Source organism: Acomys russatus, chromosome 2, assembly GCF_903995435.1.
Source record: "Acomys russatus chromosome 2, mAcoRus1.1, whole genome shotgun sequence".
Taxonomy (NCBI): Eukaryota; Metazoa; Chordata; class Mammalia; order Rodentia; family Muridae; genus Acomys; species Acomys russatus.
Window position 1 is genome coordinate 9265769 of NC_067138.1, and position 26205 is coordinate 9291973.

At 43.9% G+C, this 26205-nt stretch overlaps 1 protein-coding gene across 3 annotated transcripts in view; it reads left to right on the forward strand.

Annotated features, from left to right (window-relative positions):
• Positions 1–26205, forward strand: part of Ubap1 (ubiquitin associated protein 1) — a 40134-nt gene that overhangs the window by 870 nt on the left and 13059 nt on the right. For all 3 annotated transcript variants that reach the window (XM_051157848.1, XM_051157832.1, XM_051157840.1), the window contains exons 2-3: positions 15946–15986; positions 21936–22060. In XM_051157848.1, coding sequence (XP_051013805.1) covers positions 15953–15986; positions 21936–22060 — 159 coding nt within the window. In that variant the 5' untranslated portion in view covers positions 15946–15952. The remainder of the gene's footprint in view (positions 1–15945; positions 15987–21935; positions 22061–26205) is intronic.

Sequence of the window (26205 nt, forward strand, 5' to 3'; positions counted from 1 at the left end):
TCCCTGACCTTTGTGTAATTGCTTTCGGACTTGAGAGTTATAAATATGATTATTTAAACATTGTGTGTGTGTGTGTTGAACTGGAGTAAGACTTTTGATACTTTGTCGACATCATAGAGTGCTCAAAACCCTAATTGATCGTGTGTTGCATATTCCTGTTCTGGTTTTATCTGTGTGTTTTCAGTTCTTCTAATGGTTAATATTTGGGAATTTGAATAAATATGGTGGGCGTTTCCCTCTTTTTTTTTTTTCAGATTAGATGATAAAACAAGCCATTTCGTTTTCACTGATTAATAGCTATCCTGGGACTCGGTCTGTAGACCAGGCTGGCCTCAAACTCAGAGTTCTGCCTCCCTCTCCTTCCTCAGTGCTGGGATTAAAGGCGTGCCCCAGCTTCTAACTAACATGCTTGCCTCACAGTGAAAAAAGTATTAATTTCTAGTATCAAAAAGTATTAAAGTGCTAAAGATTGTGAATATAAAACTTTCTGAATTTTTACTTTTTAAACTTTTTAATACTTAAAAAGAAATACTCTACTTCACCATGGCTTTTTGTGTGTGTGTGTCCGTCCCAAGAGACAGGGTTTCTCTTTGTGGCCTTGGCTGTCCTAAACTGAGTGATCCTCCTGCCTTTGCTTCCCGGTGTTGGGATTAAAGCCCGCCTGGCACCTCGCCCAGGTCATTTTATGTGTCTTTGTTTCCTTCTTTCATTTTATTTATCTGTATGTGTGTGAGTGTCTTGCATGCATGTATGTCTGTGGATAGAAGAGGGTGTCTTGGAACTGGAGTTGCACAGTGTAAGCTACTGTGTGGGTGCTGGGACTTGAACTTGGGACTTTGGAAGAAGAGATAGTGCTATTAACCCCTGAGCTATCTGTCCAGCACCCCTCAACCTTTTTTTTTTTTTTTTTTTTTGAGATAGCATCCCAGTGTGTGTAGTTCTGGCTGACCAGACTGGCTGCACACTCAGATCCTCTTGTCTCTGCCACACCTGGCTGATTTTGAGAAGACATTAGCAGCGCCCTAATGAGATACATTACTTAGGTGTCATCAGTGGCTATCAGTGCACACTTTTCTGACAGATGTCACTTCGTGTGTGTGTAACCTACTTTTAATTTTTAAACTGAGAGGGCTCGTGTGTGAAGGTCAAAACAGCCTACTGGAGTTGGTTCTGCCCTCCACCATGTGGGTGCCAGGGTCAGAGGGGAGTTGTAGGCTTGTGCTCCTCTTCCCACTGGTGTCTAAAGTCTGTCAGGAGTGGCATCACATTGCTGTAGTCTCAGCACCTCTGAGGCTGAAGCAGGAGAATTGTAAGCACAGGACCCATTTGGACTACATAGAGAGGCTTTATCTCCCCTACTGTCCAAGAGAGCTGAGGGTTCCTGAAATTTAATTGGTGATAAAAAGTTTTGAACATTTTCAGCATTATTAATATATTATAACCAGGACAGCCAGAGCTGTTACAGAGAAACCCTCTCTCAACCCTCCCCCCCAAATTATTGTTTCTGTGCATAGACACCAAAATTTTCCCCATTATATTATTGAATATATAAAGTTTCTCTTTGTAGTACTGGCTATCCTGGAACTCGATCTGTAGACCAGACTGGCATGGAACAATGAGATGTCTCTGCCTCCTGAGAGCTGGGCTTAAAGGTGGGTGGGCACCATCACCGCTCAGTGATGGGTTTTAAGTGCAGCCTGCCAGAAGGCTCAGGCTATGAGATACTAACCTCTCAAGCATGAGAACCTGAACTTTGGATGCCCATGTTAAAAAGCCAGGCTTGCAGCTGGCACACACCTTTAATCTTGGTCTACAAAGACTCAAAAAAAAAAAAAAAAAAAAAAAAAAAAAAGGCTAGGTGTTGCAGGGGTGTGCCCTTAGAATCTCAGCACTGGGGAGTGCAGACAGGAGGGTATCTAGGGCTCAGATAATCCAGCCAAATCCTTGAGCCCTGGTTCAGTGAGAGACTCTTTTATTTTTTTTTAAGATTTATTTATTATTATGAATACAGTGCTCTGTCTGCATGTACACCTACAGACCAGAAGAGGGCATCAGATCCATTGTAGATGGTTGTGAGCCACCATGTAGTGGCTGGGAATTGAACTCAGGACCTTTGGAAGAGTAGTCAGTGCTCTTAACCGCTGAGCCGTCTCTCCAGCCTGAGATTGTGTAGCCTTGGCTGTCTTGGCCTTGATTTGTAGACCAGGCTGGCCTCAAACTCCCAGTGATCCTCCTGCCTCTGCCTCTTGAGAGACCTTGGCTTAAATGCAGTTCCCTTTAAGACAAACTTTTTTCCTTCAGATTGTTTCAGAAGAAAACAATCGTTTGTTTATCATTAATCAGGTGGATTTCTTTTTATTTTTTGAGACAAGGTTTCTCTGTGTAACAGCTGTGGTTGTCCTGGAACTTGCTCTGTAAACCAGGCTGACCTCAAACTCACAGAGATTCACCTGCTTCTGCCTCCCAAGTGCTGGGATTAAAGGTGCTTGCCACCACCACCCGGCTCAGGTGGTTTTCTTTAGATAGCATTTCTTTAAATGTTTATTACATTTATTTATTTGCTTATTTAGTATGAACTGGGAGTGTGTGTGGAGGTCAGCGGGCAGCTTGCTGGAGTTTGCTCTTTCCTTCAAGGCTTTGGGGGGATTGTGCTTGGCTTGGCAGCAAGTGCCTATACCTGCTGAGCCATTGGTAGCGCTCATGGTAGGCTTTTTTTTTTTTCTTTTTCTTTTCTCTTTTAAGATTATATGTAGGGGTGTGTGTGTGTGTGTGTGTGTGTGTGTGTGTGTGTGTGTGTGTGTCCATCCGTCCAAGGGACATGTACACATGAAGTAGAGCCTTCAGAAACTAGAAGCGTGTGTGTGTGTGTGTGTGTGTGTGTGTGTGTGTGTGTGTGTGTGTGTGTTTTCTCTGTCCGAGGGACATGCACAGGTGAAGCAGTGCCTTCAGAAGTCAGAAGGGTTGGATCTCTTGGGACTGGAGTTTGATAGTCTTTCTTTTCTTAAAGACTTATTTTGACCTTTGTTTGTATGTATTTGTGGGTGTTTTGCCTGTATGTAGTTCTGTGCATGCACCATGGGCTTGCCTGGTGCCTGGAGAAGCTGGTAAAGGGCATCAGATCTTCTGGAACAGACAGTTGTTCCCTTCTACAGGGGTGCAGGGAATCGAGCCTGGGTCTCCTGGAAAGGCAGCCAGTATTTTGTGTGGGAACTGCCGCTGTGCTGGTACTGACCATTACTTCTTTTTGTCTAAGATTGAAACATTGTGCTCCACTAGTTGCTTTCATTTCCTTGTTTTGAGTCTCATGACTTGACCCTTGGTTTGCTTCTTCTTGGAGACTTTCCACAGTGCTGTTCACTGTTTTTCCATTTCTGGTTCCTCCCCTATATAAGCAGCTCTGTTACTCCCAATAAACTGCATTCTCTTAGCACGAATGACCCATTTTTGTGTCGTCTTTTCAATCCGCAGACCCTCACTGTAGCCTAGACTAGTAGCGGGGGCACTGCAATTTTGTTTGCTTGTTTTGTTATTTAATATTTATTTATTTTATTTTATGTGCTTTGGTGGATTACCTGAATGTATGTGAAGGTGCAAGACTCTCTGGCATTGGAGCTACAGATACACAGACAGTGTGAGCTGCCATGTGGATGCTGGGAATTGAACCCAGGTCCTTGGGAAGAGCAAGCAGCCAGTGCTCTTAAACTGCTGAGCCATCTCTCCAGCTCTAGAGCAGCTAGTGTTTCAATTGCCATTAGTCCAAGGCTGCCCTAGTAGTTTTAAGAAACATATTTTTCTATTTCTCTACCAAATCCTTTCTTTCCTTTGTGTCCTTTTGCTTTTCAAAACAGGGTTTCTCTGTGTAGCTCCTGGCTGTCCTGGAACTTGCACTGTATGTAGATCAGGCTGTCCTTGAACTCAGAGATCTGCTTACCACTGTCTGGCTCCAAATGCTTGTTTAAAACATATAATAGATTTTATTTTACTTATATTTTTAAATTAAATTAAATTATTTGTGAGACTAGGTATTCAAGACTGGCCTTGAACTTTTTTTTTTTTTTTTTAAACCCAAGATAGCATTTCTCTGTGTAGCCCTGGCTGTTTTGGAACTCGCTTTGTAGACCAGGCTGGCCTGGAACTCAGATATCAGCCTGCCTCTGCCTCTCAAGTGCTAGGATTAAAGGTGTATGATGTCATACTCACTCAGATTACAGGTTTTTTTTTTTTTGGGTGTGTGTGGTTTCTTGAGGCAGGGTTTCTCTGTACAGTCCTGCCTGTCCTGGACTCGCTCTGTAGACCAGGCTGGCCTCGAACTCACAGCGATCCACCTCTGCCCCCCAAGTGCTGGGATTAAAGGCGTGCGCCACCACGCCCGGCCCAGATGACAGTTTTAAGTGGAGAACCCGAGTCTGAATTTGAATCTGTTCAGTGTGATGCTGTTTCTGTGTGTGAATCATTTTGTCCCTCTTAGGTAGTCACAGGACTGTATCACTTTCCATAAAGTTTAAGCACTAGTTTTAAAGTCATGCCGTGTAAAACTATTTGTTCACATTGAAATAGAGTAATGAATGAAAATAGTTTTCTTAGAATTCTAGTCAAGTATGATGCCATCAGTATGCTAAGAGGAAACGAACACCTGATTTTTGTACCACACCTCAAACCAAAACAGGATACACGGGATAAGCACTGAAAGTTTTCTTGCTTGTCTTGTTTTGTTAAATTGTACCCAAGGGCCAGCATTGGTATTTGGGAATAATTTGCATGTATTCTTGGAACTATACTGGTTATTATCAGTTTCTGTGTAGCCCTTGGCTGACCTGGGCTCCCTGTGTAGACCAGGTTCTGCTCAGACTTCCAGCTGTTCTGCCTCTGCTCTGGGTCACAGGGCTGTGTCATTGGACTTTGCTCATTATCAGTCACTTCCAGTGTTTGAGTCACTGCACTGGCTCATGGTAAAATCTTGTGATGGCTGAGTCAAGAGGCTACCAGTGTGTGTTTTGGTTGCTTCATTTTCCTCTTCAGCACTTGATATTGTGAGATTTCTAATTTCTACTTTGGAGAGTTTAAAATGCTGTCTGTTATATAATTCTTAAGTTGGCATTTCTTAGAGTTGAGCTTTGATTTCATGTATTTGTTGGCAGCTTGTGCTTCTGGGAGGTTTTTGAGGAGCAGTAAGTGCTCTTAATCTCTGAGCCATCTCTCCAGCCTGAGATTTGTATTTTTTATTTCTTGTTGTTGTTTTGGATTGTTTATCTTCCTTGTTGAGTAAGATTTCTTTATTCTGGTTATCTTTTGAGACTGGGTCTTGGTGTAGCCCAGGCTGGCCTTTAACTCTTGATCTGTCTGCCTCCACTTCCCAGGCACTGGGATCACAGCTGTAAACCACTACGTTTAGCTTAATTACTTTTTAACTTATGGCTTATGAACATCCTCCTGTGTTCTATGAGTTTATCATTTTTTCATCTGTTTATGCCTTTTGGTGAGACTATTATCTTTTTTTGTGTTGTTGATTTCTTAAAGATTACACAACAGAACACACATTTGGAGGTCAGCGGGCAAGTCATGGGAGTCAGTTGTCTTCCATGTGGATCCTGGGATGACTTCTGGTCATCAGGCTTGGTGACAGCCGCTGAGCCATCGAGATGGGGTGTGACTACATAGCTTTGGCCTGGGCTTTAGTCATTGTACTTTTCTCTGCCTCCCAAGTGCTGGGACTATAGGTGTATGCCATCACATCTTGTAAAAACTCACTTTAATGAAACTAGCCTTTCAGTCTTTTATAACCTTTTAAAAAGTTAAATTTAGTAAATTCTTTGTTGTCAGGCATGCTATTTTAAACTTTTTTTTTTTTTTTTTTTCTGAGACAGGGTTTCTCTGTGTAGCCTTGGCTATCCTGGACTACCTTTGTAGACTAGTCTGGCCTCGAGCTCACAGCCATCCGCCTGCCTCTGCCTCCTAAGTGCTGGGATTAAAGGCGTGTGTCATCACACTCGGCTGTTTGTTTTTATGCTAGCTTGGGTACTTTGTATTGTAGAGAATGACCTTGACTTTCTGATCTTGCATTCACCTGAGTCCTGGGATTGCAGGTGTGTGCTGCCTTGCCTGGTTTTATGAGGAGATGGGCTGGAGTTGAGGTCTTTGCACTTGGCTGTGTAAGTACCCTGCAGATTGAGCTGCACTCCTAACAAAAACCAGACAGTTTAAAAAACAGCTTAATTATGCCTTACACACATTATCCAAGACTGAGACACCAATAAAGTTATGAATGACATGTACATTTAAATGTTAATGTGAGTTGACAATCAGATTTTTCTTTATGGGCAGTATTTGACAACATTGAAAGTGAATTGCACCAGGCGGTGGTGGCGCACGCCTTTGATCCCAGCACTTGGGAGGCAGAGGCAGGTGGATCACTGTGAGTTCGAGGCCAGCCTGTTCTACAAAGCCAGTCCAGGCCAGTCAAGAATACACAAAGAGACCTTGTCTCGAAAAAAAGAGATTGAAAGTGAATTGTTCAGTGTAAACTGCTAGCCTGTCTACTTAAGACAGCTTGGATTCTCTGCAAATGGAATTACAGAAGTTTGTGAGCCACCATGTGGATGCTGGGAACTGAACCCAGGTACTTTACAAGAGCAACAAGTGCTCTTATTGGCTGCTCATTTGGCAGGTACTTGCTGTGCAGTCCTGCGGACTTAGTTTAAATGCCCAGTGTCTAGGGAAAAGGCTGGCATGGTGGTTTGCACTGGGTGGTGCACACTTGTAATCGTGGAAGCCTGAGACCCCTATAATGGTGAGGACAGGCAGATACCAGCAGTTGCTGCTCGTTCCTCCTAATTGGTGAACCCAGAGGCCTAATTAGAGACTTTGGCTCAAAAAGCAAGGAGGATGTCACCTAAGGAGTGCTAGTGGAGGTTGGCCTCTGGTCTTCCCAGGCACGTGCATCCTCCCATGCACACATGCAAGTGCTACCCCACCTCATCCCCAGTCTTTCTGTAATCCTGTGCTCAGTAGGCTGAGGCCTGAGTGTATGGTCCTGGCTCAGAAACAATCCCTCTCCCCACAAAGTTCCCAAGAAACAACCAATCCGTTTTCCCCCCCCAAAAGACTAGGGATTATTATTCTTGTATTAGTTAGCATCTCATGGCTGTGACAGCCACCTGACATAAACAGCAGGAAGGATGTTCTTAGGGATTTCGTCTATCAGGTGTAGAACTTATGATTGAACAGTTTATAGCTTGACAGGGAAAGCTTAGGGGGATTGATGCTTAATTAGGCTTTCTGCCCAACTTTAGGTTGGGTCTTTATAGACGCACCCTGTGTGCTTCTTCCGGGGTGCTGTGAAGATTAACCATCCTAGTTACTTTGAAACTAGGACTTGTTCTTCTGTTGAGTTGAATGCTTGGTCTTGGCGAGGATCGTTGTTTGTTACTGTTTTGGGGAAAGACACGAACTGGAAATACCTCCACCCAAGTCTGTGACCCACAGCTAATTTAGTTGAACCAGTGAGGCCTTGTTGGTTTTTGTTTTTTGAGACAGGGTTTCTCTGTGTAGCCCTTGCCTCTCCTGGAACCCAGAGATTTGCCTGCCTCTGTCTCCCTAGTGCTGGGTGGGATTAAAGGTGTGCTCCAGTACTGCTACACCTAAGTTTTTTATTTTTGTTTTGTTTTTTAAAAGTTGCTTACAGCTTAAAAGGCAGCTGTAGTCCTTCCCAGTTTGGGTGACAACTCAGAAAGCAGCATCCCTGGTACTTTGCAGGGACCCAGAGTCTCTTCCACCTAGTAGTTGTAATTGCTTATATAAGCTTGTGAGAGGCCTTGTGAATCTTGTGACTTTCTGAATCTCTTTTGAAGTTTCATGAGCTTCTGAGTCTTTTTGGTAGTGTGAGAGATTGAACCCAGGCCTGTGGGCTGTAGGCGAGCACTCGGCTAACTGAGCTACATCCTCATCCCAGTTTTTGAGATGTGGCTCAGTTGATAGAGTGCTTCTGTTGGGTACACACAGCCCTGGGTTTGATCTCCAGCATGGAATAAACTGGGCAGGGTGGTGCATACCTGTAATTGTAGCACTTGGGAAGTGGAGGCAGGACCAGACTTATATGTGGTTACATAGCTAGTCTGAGGCCAGAGTGGGCTTGTCTCCAAAGATTTGGGGTGGGGAGTGGAGAAGAAAGGGGGAAAAGCACTCAGGAGGCAGAGGCCGGTGGATCTCTGTGAGTTCATCCTCATCTGGATATCATTTAAGGTCAGCCAGGGCTACGTAGTGAGACCTGTCTCCAAGAAGAGATACAAAACCAAGAACAAAAATGAAGTCTGGTGGTGGATGCCCGGGACATGGGAGTGTTGCCCTTGGGAGGAATGAAATGCTTCTTTCCTGTGGAATGTCAGTTAGATCCTGAAAGAGTTTGTGATCATAAAGGGCTGGAGAGTTGGTTCATGGATTCCAGCCCTTGCAGCCCTTCCTGAAGGCCTGAGCTTGGTTCCCAGCACGGACATCAGGAGCCTCACAGTTTTGTGTGTCTGCAGCCCCTGGTGGTCTGCATCTGGTCTCAGTGGGCAACTGCGCTGTGTGTGCTTCCCATGCATAGGCACATACCTACAGATAATTAAAAAAAGAAAAAGTGGAGCTGGAGAGACGGCTCAGAGGTTAAGGGCACTGCCTGCTCTTCCAGAGGTCCTGAGTTCAATTCCCAGCAATCACATGGTGGCTCACAACCATCTATAATGAGATCTGATGCTCTTTCTGGCCTGCAGCTATACATGCAGGCAGAGCACTGTATACATAATAATAAATAACCTTTTGAGAGGAGGAAGAGGGGCAGTGTCCCCTCTTCATTCCGCTGCTTTCTTCTCTTACCATGTGATGCCCTCTGACAGTGAGGGCCTCCAAAAGGATAGTATACTGTTAGGACCTTTCAGCATAAATTTGAGCTGAATTTTACCTTCCTTTAAAAAAAAAAGTGTTTTGTTGTGTTGATTATGGTGTTGAACCCATGAGCTCAAATGCTTCTCTTAGCAATCCTAGGGGCTAGGACTGCAATGTTCATTTCCATGTCCAGCTTTTATGTATCACCCAGCCTCAGATTATAGCAGTAAAAAGCCAACCAAGAAAATGGTTAAAGCTGGGTGTTCCAGTTATCTGTGCTGTGATAAAACTGACCAAAAGCAATTTGGGAGGAAAGAGTTTATTTCAGTCTTAGAACTCCCAAGTCACAGTGCATAATGGAGGGAAGCCAGGGCAGCAACTTGAGGCAGGAACCGAAACAGAGCACAGAGGAGGAATGTTGCTTACTGCCTTACTCACAATGTCTACTTCAGCCTGCTTTCTTATATAACCCAAGTGGTACTGTCCTTTAGGCCATACCACATCAATAGCCATCAAGAAAATTATCAATAGATGTGCCAGCAGGCCCATCTGTCTGATGGAGCTAACTCCTCCAATGAGAGGCTCTTTTCCCAATTGACTAAAAACTAACCAGCACTCTGGGTGAGCTGACACAAGCCCACAGCACATGGAGGGAGAGTCAGGAGAATTACTGCAAACTCTACACAGCAAGTTCCCTGCCAGTCAGTGTAGTGAGTCTGGCTCAAAAGAAAGTGAAAGCGGGGGCTGGAGAGATGGCACAGCAGTGGGTGAGCACTGCTCCTTCAGAGGCCCCAAGTTCAGTTCTCAGCACCCACACTGGGCAGTTCACAACTGTCTATAACTTCAGCTCCATGGAATCCAACATGCACACATAAACTCACATACACAAAATTAAAACCAATTAAAAGTAAATTCTAAGGAAGGAAAGCAAGCAAGCAGAAGGGCTAGGTAAATAGCAGAGAGCAACTAAACTGCTGGTTACCTGAATGCTAATCTGAGTGTTCATCTACCTGGAACTCTTTGATGCTACTTTGGTGGGCTGACCTCATCCTCTCCTTAACATCCTGCTGGAATACACTCGCCACCTACATGGCTTTGCCTGTCTTTGTGGGACAACAGCATCTTAGTTACCCTAACCTTAATTTTTTTTTTTTGAGACCTGTTCTTGTTTATATGTATATATCCTGGCTGGCTTGTTACTTGATATGTGTGTAGTGTAGACTGATTTTTTTTTTTTTGAGAGAGGGTTTCTCTGTGTAGCTCTGGCTGCAGGCTGATCTTGAACAGCTCTCCTGCCTCAGTCCTTTTTTTTTTTTTTTTTTTTTTTTTTTTGGTTTTTTGAGACAGGGTTTCTCTGTGTAGCCTTGGCCATCCTGGGCTCACTTTGTAGACCAGGCTGGCCTCGAACTCACAGCGATCCGCCTGCCTCTGCCTCCCGAGTGCTGGGATTAAAGGCGTGGGCCACCACGCCCGGCTCTCCTGCCTCAGTCTTTAAAGTGCTATGTAAATGTATATATATTTATATATCCCCCAGACAGGGTTTCTCTTTGTAGCCCTGGCTGTCCTGCAACTCACTCTGTAGACCAAGCTGGCCTCAAACTCAGAGAAATCTGCCTTTCTTTGCCTTTCTTTGCCTCCTGAGTGCTGGGATTAAAGGTGTGGGCCAGCGCCACCAGGCTGTCTGAATATTTTATACTTTATATGATATATATTGCTTATTGATTCTTCTCTTTGGTGAAGTCTTCTGTTGAGGGTACTGCTTCTTTATTTCAGGTGTTGTGTTCTTTACCTTCAGAATGCTTGTTTTTTTGTTTTGTTTTGTTATGAGATGGGGTTTCTCTGTGTAGCTCTGGCTGTCCTAGACTCTAGACCAGGCTGGCCTAGAACTCACAGAGATCTGCCTGCGTCTGTCTCCTAAGTTCTGGGACTAAAGGTGTGTGCTATCATGCTTGGCCCAGATTTTTTTTTTTTAAAAAGATTTACTTTATTTTTAAATTATTTGTGTACAAGTGTTTGGCTGCTTGTATGTCCGTGTACCACGTGGGTGCAGTGCCCATGGAGGCCAAAAGAGGGTTTTGGATTCCTTGGAGCTTGAGTTACAGATGGTTCTGAGACACCGTGTGGATGCTGGGAATCAAATCCAGGTCCTCTTGCGAGAGCATAAAGAGCTGTTTAACTGCTGAGCCCCTGCTTCAGCCCCTTTACCATAAATGTATATGGTGGTTGTTTGTTTTGCTTTGTTTTTCGAGACAGGGTTTCTTTGTGTAGCTCTGGCTGTCCTGGAACTCACTCTGTAGACCAGGCTGGCCTTGAACTCAGAGAGTTCCGCCTGCCTCTGCCTCCTAAGTGCTGGGATTAAAGGTGTGCGCCACCACTGCTTGGCTATATACATATTTTTAAAGATTTATTTTATTTTATGTGCATGAGTATTTTGCCTGCATGTATCTATGTAGGTGCCTAGTACCCATGGAGTGAGCCACCCCACCAACCCCCTACTGGAGACAGGGTTTCAGTGTGTAGACCAGACTGTCTTCTAAAATCATAGGTAGCCTGCTTTTCCTCCTGAGTACTGGTTTTAAAGGCATGTGGCACCATACCTGGCTCTTACTTTTGTTTAATTGTGAGTTTATAAAGATATATACTGGGCATAGTGGTGCACGCCTTTAATCCCAGCCCTTGGGAGGCAGAGGCAGGTGGATCTCTGGGAGTTCAAGGACAGTCAGAGCTACATCATGAGACTGGTTTTGGGGAGGGGCACTTGTTGTATTATTTTAACTATTGTGTACGGGTGTGCCTGTGCTGTGGTGTAGGTTTGGAAGTTAGAGAACAGCTTCTGAGAGGCGATTCCTTCGTTGACCATGGGTTCTGGGGATGGCACTGAAGTCTTCTAGAGGGGTTTCTACATGTATTTATTTTTTATAGCTTGCTGCTGAGATTTGGTGGAAATGCTGTGTGTACTTTGAGACCAAGTAGAGCTTTTGGCTGGGCTCCGAGGTTGGTGGTCCCTTGCCTGGGCTTCAAGGTTAGGAGATGCTACTGGCTGAGTTGTGTGATTCGGGAGGACTGTGAGTGGGGCTCTGTAATGTTTGGGTAGACTGGGTGCAGGCTGAGTGTCATGGTTGAGCTGGCTGTAAACTGGGTTCCGCAATCATGTGAACTGGATGTTGTGCCCTATGCTTGGGTGGTGTCACTTGGCTGCAGTCCCTCTGGGTAGGGCTGTTGGCAGTGTTCCAGAGTTTGGTGGGGTTGCTGCCTCTCCTGGTCCAGTGTGTCTGAGCCTGGGCTTTGATTGGATGGGACTGCATAGCTACTTACCCACTGTGCCATCTCCCTAACTCTGACCCTGGGTTTCAAGAGACTGGTTAAAATCTTAGGTGTAGGTCCAGGTGGGGTGCTTGCCTAGCGTGTGCAAGGCCTTGGGTAAGATTCTAGGGATCCTCCTGACCCCTTCCTAAGAAAAAAAAGGAAAGCAAAGGACACATTCCTGTAGAAGCACTTTTTATTCCTGAAGTCTTGACTCTGCTACTTCTTTAGTCTTGCTAAGTTTACAAGACTGCCTCTGAACTTGATCATGTTTCCTCCACCTCCTGATAAACTCAGACCACAGCTTTGTGTAGATGCTAACTTCTGTGATACTTCTGTTTGGGGGAAATTTATTTCCTTTTCTTTGTTCAGTAGCGTTTACTCAGGTTTAAAAATTTTTATTTTATTTATTTTTTGAGACAGAGTTTCTCTGTGTAGCTTTGGCTGTCCTGGATTCACTTTGTAGACCAGGTTGGCTTTGAACTCACAGCGATCCACCTGCCTCTGCCAAACTGAGTGCTGGGATTACAGGTGTGCACCACCGGGCCCAGCTTACTTGAGTTTTGTAAAGTGTTGTTTTGAGTATTTCACTAGGCACCTGGGGGCTAGAGAGATGCCTCTGTGGTTCATTAAGAGCATATGTTGCGGGCTAGAGAGATGGCTCAGAGATTAAGAGCACTTGACTGCTCCTCCGGAGGTCCTGAGTTCAGGTGTACATGCAGACAGAGCACTATATACATAATAATAAACAAACAAAAAGCGAAGGGGGGGGGGCGGAGCGCGTGAGTGCTTGTGCATTTGTTGCTCTTCCAGAGGACCCAGGTCCAGTTCCCAGTATCCACAGCAGGTGGCTCTTGGATCTCCCAGTAACTCAAACTTCAGGGGATGCGACACACTCTCTTCAGGCCTCTGTGTGCATCTGTACATGTGTGGCGCATGCGCACACACACACACACACACAGACACACACACACACAGAGACACAGACATACAGATTTTAAAATAAAAACAAAAATGGTATTCTGATAGGGCGTGGCGTGGAGGTTTTCACCTCTTAACTAATTTATTTCATCACTTTGGAATCAGAGCATTTGAGCTAGCATGGAGTACTAGCACAAGCTAGCCAGAGAGACCTTACTTCAAAATCAAGAAAAAGCACCCAACAACAAAGGCTGGAGACATTCCTGTCTGTGGCAGTTCATGAGCGTGGGCAGCTCAAAGGTGAGCTATTCACGGGCTGTGCCCTGCAGAGTTCATAAGTACCTGTTACATCTCACCCCTGAGCCTGTGGGTGCTTTACTGGACCAGAAGTCACTGGGTTCTTCTTCATTCATTTTCCTTGCTCTGAAGTGAAACTCTTTGGTTACTTAGATATCACTGTGTTTCTTTTTAGTTTTTATGCATGGGTGAAATGATTGATACATGTAGAGATACACACTCAATACAGAAAACCTAGGAAACAATGGTACAAAACAAAGCCAAAAGCCTGAAGCATGGCCATAACCCAGCACCCGGTGTTAGAAGAATGTCTTGTCTTCTTTGTTTCCATAGCATATTGGTCTCTTCCAAAATGATGCTTAGGAAAGATCTCAACAGTCAGTATTCTGGATGAATTGAAAGAATAAAGTAATAAAGAGCTTGTGTGGCCACTAAAATGCTCCCCAGCATGAATCAGCGTACTGTGCTGACCTCGTTTGTTGGCTTTCCGTCTTCAGCCAGACATGCTGATGATGTGCACAGCCTTAAATAATGAGGCTTGGTTATTTATTTATTTTTATGTACACAGTGCTCTGCCTGCATGAACACCCGCAGGCCAGAAGAGGGCATCAGATCACATAGATAGTCGTGAGCCACCATGTGGTTTCTGGGAATTGAACTCAGGACCTCTGAGCCATCTCTCTAGCCCCAAGACCTAGTTTTTTTGTTTTTTAAATACAGAGCATGTGGACAGTGATAGATTATGGAAGTAGTGTCTGGCTAATTATTACACTTAAACAGACTAAAATCAAGCCCGATAAACTTAGTCTTCATAGACATGTTTTTAACTTAAAAAAAAAAATCAAGATTCTAATATTGTCACATTCAGCTAAAAATGTACAGTTTGTGGTAAAGGTAGACCAGTTTAGTGCTCAGGCAGAGTGCTTAAAGATGTTTTCTTTTGCAAATTAACTTCAGTTCAACTTTTTGTAAGATAAGATAATTGTTTAAGGTCTGGGGATGTGCCTTAGTTGGCAGAGTGCTTGCGTAGCAGACATGAAGCTCTAGCTTTGACCCCATCACCCCAGAAACTTGGCATGGTCACACATCTGTCACCCAGCACTGAAGTGGAGGCAGCAGGATCAGGGTTTCAGGGTCATCCTCAGCTGTGTAGTGTGTTTGAGGCCAGCCTGGTCTACAGAGTGACTCCAAGTCAGCCAAAGCTACATAGTGAGAACTGCCTCAAAAATAAAGTCTCATCTGAGCTGTGTGTTGTGTATGTGATAGAGGAAAATAACTTCTGTCTTCTGAGTTTCAGGGTTAGTGATATAAAAAAATAAGCAAGTGAACAAAATTACATTAGTCGTGGTTGTCAGCTTTTTTATTAGTAAAGGTTCCCTTTTTCTTTTCTTTTACCTCCGTCTCTCTTCTTTCTTTTTTTTTTTTTTTTTTTTTTTTGGTTTTTTCGAGACAGGGTTTCTCTGTGTAGCCTTGGCCATCCTGGACTCACTTTGTAGACCAGGCTGGCCTCGAACTCACAGCGATCCGCCTGCCTCTGCCTCCCGAGTGCTGGGATTAAAGGCGTGCGCCACCACGCCCGGCTTCTCTCTTCTTTCTTTTCCCCTCTTCTCTGTCTTTCTCTCTCTGATCATGTCAGGTAGTTCAGGTTGGCTTCTAAATTGTCCTCCTGCCTTGGCCCCAAAGTGACAGGGTTGCAGGCATTCCTCATCACCACAGCTGGCTTAGATGAAGACATTTCTCTGTAACTTGATAGGTGCAGACAGTGTCACGTACGGTGATCATGTAATTTTAACTTGGAAGTAACAATGTTTTTCCTTTGTCATCTCATTCACATGCTGTAAAAGGTCATAAGGTGTACATTCCTCATTCCAGAGATTTATATAAAGTCAAACGAATTTCTTACTTGGGGTTTAACATTTGCCATTGCTGTCAGGGGAATCAGATTATTAATTGTTCTCTTTTGTGACAAGCATATTCATGGCTGGTGCTGCCAGTGTGTCATTCTTCCAGTATTTCCTCAGAACCTGCAGATTCAGAGAACGCTTAAATTTCCTTTTAGAATTTTTTGTTTTTGAGATAGAGACTCTTCTTGTCTAAGTTAGCCTGAAACTCACTGTGTAGTCCAGGCTGGTCTTAAACTCTCTGTGGTTCTCTTGTCTCCCAAGTAAGTGCTAGCAATACATGTCTGAGCTATCCTGCCTAGCTTGATGTTCCCTTTTCAAAACCTGTTTTTGGGCCGGCTAGATGGCTTGCCAGATAGAGGCGTTTGCTGCCGAGGTTGACAGCCTGGGTTTGACCCCTAGCACCCACATGACGCAAGAGATGTTGTGCTCTGACCTCCAGATAAGATTGTAGGCCACACATGGGTATGCAACACACACAGTAATAAAATGTAATTTAAGAAATGACTTTCTCCTATATTGGGCCTTCTTTTGGAGGACTTTGGGAGTGAGACGTGAAGAAACATTTAGTATTCTATTTGGTGTGTTTTTTTCCCCCGTCTTCTCTCTATTGTTTATATTGTCTCAAGACATAGTGCCTAAGAAACCTTTCCTTCTTTTTTAGGTTCTAAATGGCTTCTAAGAAGTTGGGTACAGATTTTCATGGTAAGTGTTAAATGTTATGGTTTAACCTATGATTTGATCAAAAACTTGAGTTTAGTATTTTTGTTGTTGTTTCTTTATACCAAACAGCCTGAGTAAAACAAAGTGGTAGAAAACACAGCTTATGCATCTCAAGGACTTCAGGAACTTAAAAATATTTCTTCAAATGGCTAAACTGTGGTCTTTAGAGTCTTTCTGGGTTTGTGCCGAATTGCCAGAGCCACACATGGGCTTGCCTCTTGTTCTTCAGCACTTTTCTTTTTTTTGTAAAATAATTTCTCCATAGTTTTTTAAAGTGGTTGAACTGATGGATGGAGGAACTCATGAATACTGAGGGCTTTGGTTTTGAGTGTGTGTATGTGTGTGTGTTACAAATACTTGTATTAATCCCTAGAGAATTTTATGTAGTGTAGGATCATCATATTCATCCCCTGTTCTTTCCCATAGCTAATGGTGGAGTCCAGTTTGTGCTGTGGAATGTCCTTGATTTGCCAAGGAAGCACCCTTAAAGAAAACTGATTTTCCCTTCTCCAGAAGATATCGACTGTCCATAGCTTTTCTGCTGGAGGTGGGGGCTCACGAACTCTCCCCCTCTGCTAGAATGTTGACTGGCTTGTGTGTGTTTCTGAGAACAGCTGACTAAGTATTGTTCTGAGCTAGGCTTGGTGCGGGTCTGCAATCCCAGATCTCAGAGCAGAGGCAAGAGGCTCTCGGGTTAGAGGCCAGTCATTATGTAACAAAGACTCTGTCTCAAAAACAAACAAAAATTACCGTCATAGCTATTGAGGTATACAATATTTAGTATACAATACAATATTGTTAGCTCAAGTATTATGTTGTATGCAGAGTAGACATAAAGAATTTATCTTGTATAATAAAAGCTTTATACACTTTCTCATCTACTGTGATACTTCCTTCTTAGGGCAAGCTAGCTAATTTCTAGAGAGGTTCTTTGCTCTAAAGTTCTATTAAAAGACTTAAATACTCTTCCTGCTGAGTGACAGAACAGGCATTTTGTTCTGCTTGTGAGCTGTACTTGCTTTATAATTTACTGGGAAAGGTAGCTGCCGTTTGTAATTGTGGTTCTAGGGTATGTGATTTTTGTTTGTTTGTTTGTTTTGTTTTTTTGAGACAGGGTTTCTCTATGTAGCCTTGGCTGTCCTGGACTCTCTTTGTAGACCAGGCTGGCCTTGAACTCATAGCAATCCGCCTGCCTCTGCCTCCCGAGTGCTGAGATTAAAAGCGTGTGCCACCACGCCTGGCTGGATATGTGATTTTTTTTAATTGGCAAGCCAAAATGATGCTACCTTTTGGTGGTGGGGGGACACCTGGTATATTTCTGTAACTTTGTCCGGAATCTGAAAAACTTGCAGTCATCTTGTATGAATGCTCTGTTAAGAATATTTTGATAGTTGAGCATGGAAGTGCACACTTGTAACCCCAGAGCTAGTGAAATGGGTACTGGAGGCTTGTGAATTTATGGGTATCTTGAGTTGTACAACCCTTTCTGAGCCACTCCCCCAAAGAAAGTAGCAGGGTGTGGTGGTGCATGCCTGTAATCCCAGCTTTCAGAAAAGGCAGAAGGATCAGCAATTCAAGGCTTGTCTTTGCTACTTGAGAGCACTTCAGACCAGCCTGGGCTCCATGAGACCCTGCTGTAATAAAAGCGTGTTGGGTGGTTGAGATGGGCTGGAGAGATGGCTCAGCAGTTAAGAGCACCTGCTGCTCTAACAGAGGACCCACATAGCAGCCCACAACCGACTAGAACTCAAATTCCAGGTGAGCCAACGGTGTGTTGTAGTCTTTTTGGTCACTAGGCATGTAGTATACATATATAATAACACTCATATTCAACACTCATACGCATAAAACAGAACTTGTGTTGGAGATAGGGTCTCACTCTGTATCCTGGCTGTCCTGGAACTCACTGTGTATAGATCAGGCTGCCTTGAACTCAGAGATTTGCCTGACTCCTAAGTACTAGCTCAAAATTAATATTCTCATTCTCCTTCTCATTACCCTCTCTCCCTCTCACCCTCCCTCTCCCTCCTTTCCTCCCTCCCTCCCCTTCTTCTCTCTCTCTCCGCCACATATATACTCAACACACATTCTTTCTTTTGGTTTCTCAAGACAAGGTTTCTTGGGGCTGGAGAGATGGCTCAGAGGTTCAGAGCACTTGCTGCCTTTCCAGAGGGCCCAGGTTCAATTCCTAGTACCCACATGGCACCTTACAAGTTTTAACTCCAGTTCCAGGGATCCAATGCCCAGTTCTGACCTCAGTGGGCCCTGTATGCACTAAGTACACTGACATAACATGCAGGCAAAATATCCTTATCCATAAAATAATAAAATAAAAATAAATTGAAAAAGAAATAATATTCTTGAGACATGAAGCTCTCCTGAGATGAGAAAAGAAAGCTATAGCTACTGCACGACACAGGTGCGCACACACGCCCTTGAACCTGCTGTCTCTCTGTATAAGTGTGTCTGTTAGAGAGCTCTTCACTAACTGAGCACCTCTCACCCGGTGCCTGGGAGATTAGGGATGAACGGTTCCCCATTATTTAGGAATGCTCAAATTCTTGATCAGATTCTCAGTGGGGAAAATAAGGAAACAGTATTCAACAAAGCATAAGAGCAGAGTTGAACTGAATGTTTGAAGAGGGAGTTTATTATTTTGTTTGTGTGAACAGGCGTGTGTATGTGTGCATATGTGGTGAACATATGTGTACGTGCATGTGGACGTCGCAGGACAGCCTTTGGGTGTGTGTTGTTCCTTAGACTCTGTTCACCTTGTTATTTGAGACAAGGCCTCTCCCTGGCCTGGAACTCTCTTAAGTACAGTAGGCTGGCTGGTTAACCAGCCCCAGATGCCCATCTGTCTTTGCTTTGCCTCCCCAGTGCTTTGGTTACAAGTGTGCACACCACTCCTGGCTTTTTTACATTGGTTCTTATGATCAAATTCAGGTCCTTAAGCTTGCAGTGAAAACACTTCACTCACTGGAAATCTCCTCAGCCCCATTTTTTTGTTTTTGTTTTTCGAGACAGGGTTTCTCTGTGTAGCCTTGGCTGTCCTGGACTCTGTAGACCAGGATGGCCTTGAACTCACCGAGATCCATCTGCCTCTGCCTCCCGAGTGCTAGGATTAAAGGTGTGCACCACCACTGCCCAGCTTTATGTTTATTTTGAATTTTTTAAAAATTTGAGACAATCACACAGTTGCTCAGACGAGGCACTAACTTAAGATACTCTGACGTCAGCATTGGAGTATCTGGGATTACAGTTTCCATCTTGACATTCTAATTGTGTGTGTGTGTGTGTGTGTGTGTGTGTGTGTGTGATGTATGAATGGTATGTACATGTCTGCATGATGTATGTATGTGTGTATGTATGCTGTGTGTGTGTGTATGATACATGATGTATGTGTGTGTGTATGTATGCTGTATGTGTGTGTGTGTATGCTGTATGTGTGTGTGTGTATGCTGTGTGTGTGTGTGTGTATGCTGTATGTGTGTGTGTGTATGTATGCTGTATGTGTGTGTATGTATGCTGTATGTGTGTGTGTGTATGTATGCTGTATGCGTGTGTGTGTATGTATGCTGTATGTGTGTGTGTGTATGTATGCTGTATGTGTGTGTATGTATGCTGTATGTGTGTGTGTGTATGTATGCTGTATGCGTGTGTGTGTATGTATGCTGTATGTGTGTGTGTGTATGTATGCTGTATGCGTGTGTGTGTATGTATGCTGTATGTGTGTGTGTGTATGTATGCTGTATGCGTGTGTGTGTATGTATGCTGTATGTGTGTGTGTGTATGTATGCTGTGTGTGTGTGTGTGTATGCTGTGTGTGTGTGTGTATGTATGCTGTATGTGTGTGTGTGTGTATGCTGTGTGTGTGTGTATGTATGCTGTATGTGTGTGTGTGTATGTATGCTGTGTGTGTGTGTGTGTATGCTGTGTGTGTGTGTATGTATGCTGTATGTGTGTGTGTGTATGCTGTGTGTGTGTGTGTGTATGATACATGCTGTATGTGTTATGTATGTGTGTGGATATGTGTATGATGTACGTATGTATGTATTTTTAGTGTTTCTGAGAAAATGACAGTGCTTCTGTGTATAGCCCTGGACCAGGGCAGCCTGGAAATCTGCCTCTGGAGTCCTGGGATTAAAGGTGTGTGCCACCATCTCCACCCAGCAATTGTATTTGTTTTTAAAGGAGTATAGATATTACCTAAGTAAATAACTGTGGGGATGAAATGGGCATTGCCAGTTGAGAAAAAAGAACACATGGAAGTATATGACCACATTTAGGAAATTTTCTAGAATAATAATCATTGACCACAGTGTAGATTTAATTTCTACATGTTTGAGAAGTAGTTCAAACCTTTCCTGATGACGGGAAGGTGATGGGAGAGACTCCGTCTTCCAACAGTGGGAACAAGGATGGTCTTCTTCCCGGTGAAAGATTTATCTTATTTATGTGCGTGTATGTTTGCCTGCATGAGTTTGTTTGTGTGCAAGAACCATTGGAGGCCAGAAGAGTCATCAGATACCGTGTAACTGAAGATACAGATAGTTGAGAACCACCACGCGGGTGCTGGGAACTGAACTGGGAGCCATCTTTCCAGCCCCTGATAGAAAAATCTTTATCTTGGTAAGTCTTCAGAGAAAGAAAAAAGTGTGTATGGGATCCGTGTTCCTAAGTACCCAGGAAAATACGGCATTGTGAGGCCCACAAGTTAGTCTTATTTTACTGGGTACTAGCATTGAAAAAGTAAACTTTTATCAGTTATGTTTCATTGTCTGACAGTAAATTCTGCCAGTTCTACCAGTAAGTTAGTTCACTAGAATTGGTCCAAAAAGAAACAATGACCTGGGGGCTGGAGAGATGGCTCAGAGGTTAAGAGCACTGACTGCTCCTCCAGAGGTCCTGAGTTCAAATCCCAGCAACCACATGGTAGCTCACAACCATCTATAATGAGATCTGGTGCCCTCTTCTGGTGTGCATGAAGACAGTGTACTCATACATAGAACACATTTTTTTTTTTTTTTTTTGAGACAGGGTTTCTCTGTGTAGCCTTGACTGTCCTGTACTCACTTTGTACACCAGGCTAGCCTTGAACTCACAGAGATCCACCTACCTCTGTCTCCTGAGTGCTGGGATTAAAGGTGTGCACCACCACCGCCTGGCACATATAAATAAATCTTTAAAACAAGAAAACAACAACAACCAAAAGCCAGGTGGTGGTGCACACCTTTAATCCCAGCACTTGGGAGGCAGAGGCAGGTGGATCCCTGTGAGTTTAAGGCCAGCCTGGTCTGCAAAGAGAGTTCAAGACAGCCAAGGCTATACAGAGAAACCCTGTCTGGGGTTGGGGGAAGAAAAGAAAATAAACAAAGACCCAGCTGGAAGTGTGTAAGAGACACTGCCTTTCTGACCAGCAAATTGTCTATCATGTCTTGGGCCTTCTGTGCTGTGACAACAGGCAGAGCACCTTTGCCTTAAGCTGTACGTGGCCCATGTTGTCAGCTCTGACCAGATTTCCATGATCTTGTCTGATTGGCCTTATCACTGTTAAATGCTGCTACAAGTACTTTTCTTTTTTTTGGTGGGGTTTTCGAGACAGGGTTTCTCTGTGTAGCCTTGGGTGTCCTGGACTCCCTTTGTAGCCAGGCTGGCCTCGAACTCACAGCGATCCACCTGTCTCTGCCTCCTGGGTGCTGGGACTAAATGTGTGTGTCCAGCAAGTACTTTGGATTTTGCACTCAGTATGATTAAAAACAAACCCCAATAGTGAAGTGGACTGAGTAGGATTCTTCTTTAATGGTTCGGGTCGGGATCAGGTAAGCTGTTGGGAAGGGTAGCATAAACGAATGTGTGTCCACTAAGCCCAAGATTATAGCAAGTAAACATTAAGGTTATTTGCTGATGTTTTCTACTTTTTTATTATAGGGACTTTCAGTTACCTTGATGACGTCCCATTTAAGATAGGAGACAAGTTCAAAACACCAGCTAAAGTGGGTCTACCAATCGGCTTCTCCTTGCCTGACTGCTTACAGGTTGTGAGAGAGGTGCAGGTAAGTGGTGAGTTCTAGTTCATGTTCAGTGCATTAAAGACTTGATAAAGTTCTTCCTACATCTGTGAGTTTTATCCTGTCCTTCCTATTAACGCCAGCTTTACAGTGGCACCCACACCTCCATCTGCGTGTTTTACACATGCATAGGTTTTGCTTAACCTGTTTGATTACGTATTTCTAGGTTTCTGAGCCTTGCACAAAACAAATCCCTATTTTCCATCTTTCTTACTCACTTTTTCCTTTGTTAATGTCTGCATTGTCTTCTCAGTCAGTGATAATTACATGATATTTTTCTTTTCCTATGCCTCACATTGCATGCATTTCAGCCCTACCTTAGTTTTCACACAGGCTATTATAGTAGCTGCTGCTGCTGCTGCTTCTTATGATTATTATTATTAATTAATTTATTTTTATTTTATTATTTTTTATTTTTTGGTTTTTTGAGACACGGTTTCTCTGTATAGCCTTGGCTGTCCTGGACTCTCTTTGTAGTCCAGGCTGGCTTCGATATAGTAGCCTCTTTAATTGGCTCTGCTTGTAGTGTTTTCCACGCCATTTTTAGAATAATGAATTTTTTTTGGAGAGGTGGTGGTGATTTGAGGCATGGTTTCCCTGTGTAACAGCCCTGGCTGTCCTGGACTCTCTTTGTAGACCAGGCTAGCCTCGAACTCAGAGATCTGCCCTCCTTCCCCCCATGCTGGGATTAAAGGCCAATTGAAGAGAGGAATGGGGAGAAGACATGAATGGAATGAATGTATTTTTGGGCGCTTGGGGAAAATGCTGCCCCAGAGGCTGACAGCCGTACTGACTGCAGTGTGTGCTGCGCCCTGGTGCGGCTCAGCAGTATTTCAGCTCAGGCCTTGTGTTGAGAAGGAGGTTGCTGCTGGGCATACACAGCACGCCTCTCCTTCTGAGTGCCTCTTCTTCTTCTGACTCAGTATCTTTAGCAAAATATTCATCCCTGCTGAGAGAAAGAAAGAAAAGTTGCTGCTGCCTGGAATGGCAGTTTGAACCTTTGGAACAAGATGCTTATATATTAGATTTCTTGTTCCGGGATCCAAGTGAGTGTAAGAGAGAATGCTTCTGAAAAGGACCAGTTCACGTTTGCTTTGCTTTTAGTTACTTGTCATACCTACAGGCCCAAATGAAGAGTCAGTGCTTTTAATAAAACCAGCCTCTAAATCCCTGTTATATTTCGTTAGAATAGTGAGCAATTACTATGGGCCAAATAGTATTTCTCTTGTGTATTCATCAAAGGTAGACATTTTGGTACCTTCTACTCTCTTGACTTTTAGACCAGTATTGCTGCGAAGATTCATGTGAAAGCTTTCCCCATGGTTTTCAGTCTTTCAGGGGTATGTACAAAGGTAGAGTCACTGCGCCTTACATGGCTGCATTTAGAGGAACTAACTACCACATGATATTCCAAAGTGATGCGCAGTGTAATTTGTGTTCCCACTAGCACTGCAGGTTCACTCCAGTTTCTGTACATCCTGCCATCCTGTGGTATTAACTGTCCTTTTCATTATGTACTTCCTTGTACATAGTGAGAAGTTATGTCTTGTGGCTTTGCTTTGCATATTCCTAATGATGCTAAGCATCTTAAATAGTTTTGAATACTAGATTGATACTCTTTTTTTTTTTTTTTTAAAGTGGAGACTTTATTGGGCTAGAAGGTAGATTTTTACCTTATATACTTTCCTTGCTCCATTAAAAAATAAGAGATTGGGCTGAGCGTGGTGGCACACAGCACTCGGGAAGCAGAGGCAGGTGGATTGCTCTGAGTTCGAGGCCAGCCTGGTCTACAAAAGGAGTCTACACAGAGCTACACAGAGAAGCTCTGTCTCAAAAAAACAAGAAAAACAAAACAACAACAACAAAAAGATTTATTTATTATTTATACACAGTGTTGTGCCTGCATGTACACCTGCACACCAGAAGGGGGCATCAGATCTCACAGATGGTTGTGAGCCACCATGTGGTTGCTGGGAATTGAACTCAGGACCTCTGGAAAAGCAGCCAGTGCTCTTAACCTCTGAGCCACCTCTCCAATGCCCCCCCCCCTTTGTTGTTTTGTTTTAATTTTTGTTTCTTGCTATGGTTGGCCTGGAATTCATTATGTAGAAGAGGCTGGTCTCAAACCTACAGAGATCTGTCTACCTCTTTCTCTCCCTTCTGACTGCTATTTTGGACTTTTTGAGACAGTATCTCATGCATCTGATTCTGTTCTCAAATTCAGTTTTGCTGAGGGAGATCAGGAGAGCTGCCTGCCACTGCTGCAATCACAGGTGCTGAGATGACAGTGCTGAGCCATTAAGTCCTGCTTTAAATGTTTTGCTTTCAAATTACTAACTAACCAGTAGGCCTTTAATCCCAGCCCTCAGGAGGCAGAGGCAGGTGGATCTCTGTGAGTTCAAGACTAGTCTGGTTTAGATAGTGAGTTCCAGGACAGCCAGGGCTACATAATAAAGAGACAAAATTCCCTCAGTGAGAGTCAGTACACATACATAGCATCTAGGGTCCAGGAAGCTTTACTTGGATGTTGTGGCCATGGTCGTGTGGGGTAGTTTTTAGTATCTGTGGTTCTAATAGACTCTATTTTGGTTCTTACACAGGCAGACATACAATAGCCATAGAGATGTTTAAGTTTCCAAGGCTCCAGTTCTGCAACTGTAAAATGGGGATAATTGATTTTTGAGGTTGTTACAAAGATCAAATAAAGTACTTACTGCCTTAATTTGTGTCTCTTTTTATTTAACAAAACAGACAAAGCTGTGTGCTTCACACAGAAAGGAGTTTCATTGTGCTCACAGTTTTGGAGGTTGAACACCTCAGACTGGGTAGTGCCATGATCAGAACACGTCCTCGTGGAGAAGTGAGAAGGAACACGCGTGCCGGCAAGGAGAGAGCACATGCTAAAGCAGGGGACAGTGACTTTGGAATAGGTTCAGCTCCTTTCCCCGCACCCCTCTTCTGAGACAGGGTTTCTCTGTGTAGCCTTGGCTGTCCTGGACTCGCTCTGTAGACCAGTCTGGCCTCGAACTCACAGAGATCCACCTGCCTCTGCCTCCTGAGTGCTGGGATTAAAGATGTGCACTACCACACCCAGCCTGATTTTACTTCCTTAATCGTTTCTCTGGAAATTCTGAAAGATTGAGAAATGCTTGTTACAGGAGATGCGCTACTGATTCCCTTCCAGTAGGCTTACTTCTTAGCATCCTCCTGCCTCAACACTGTCACATTGGGGATCAGTAATCCTAGGGACCCGACCACACCCAACCCATAGCACCCCCCCTCCCCCAATTATCTGTGGGATGTGTTCTACAGCCTCTAGAGGGTGCCTATCAAGCTCCATATATAAGCATGGTGGTGCTGCAGCAGTTGCGCTAACTGCTGGGTGTCACACACAGTGTGGATATGCTGAGTATTTCTGGCAGGACTCAGTATGAGTAGATGCCAGGTTTTTATCACACTATTCAGAATGTCATAGAATCTTAATGATGTTTTTTTTCCCTTTTAGATTATTTTTATACACGCACACATATACACACATGTATATATATATTTGGTTGCATGTTTATGTCACATATATGCTTGTTACAGAGGTCAGAAGAGGGTGCCAGATCTCTTAGAACTAGAGTTAAGGATAGTTTCTGGGTTTGGTGGCGCACGCCTTTAATCTCAGCATCCAGGAGGCAGAGGCAGGCAGTTCCCTGAGTTTGAGGCCACCCTGGTCTACACAGTGAGTTCCAGGACAGCCAGGGATGCACAGAAACCTATTCTTTTTTTTTTTTTTTTTTTTTTTTTTTGGTTTTCGAGACAGGGTTTCTCTGTGTAGCCTTGGCCATCCTGGACTCACTTTGTAGACAGGCTGGCCTCGAACTCACAGCGATCCGCCTGCCTCTGCCTCCCGAGTGCTGGGATTAAAGGCGTGCGCCATTACGCCCGGCTCCAGAAACCTATTCTTAAAGAACCCCAAAAAAAAAAAAAAAAAAAAAGGATATTTGTGAGCCACCATGTGGTGCTGAGAGCAGAGTTTTGGTCCTCTGCAAGAGCAACAAAAGCCGTCTTCTAGCCCCAAATTAAAATTTGTAGATGAAACTGTGAGTTGGCCGTGCTTGCCCAGCTGCTGCAGGTTGTGCCTT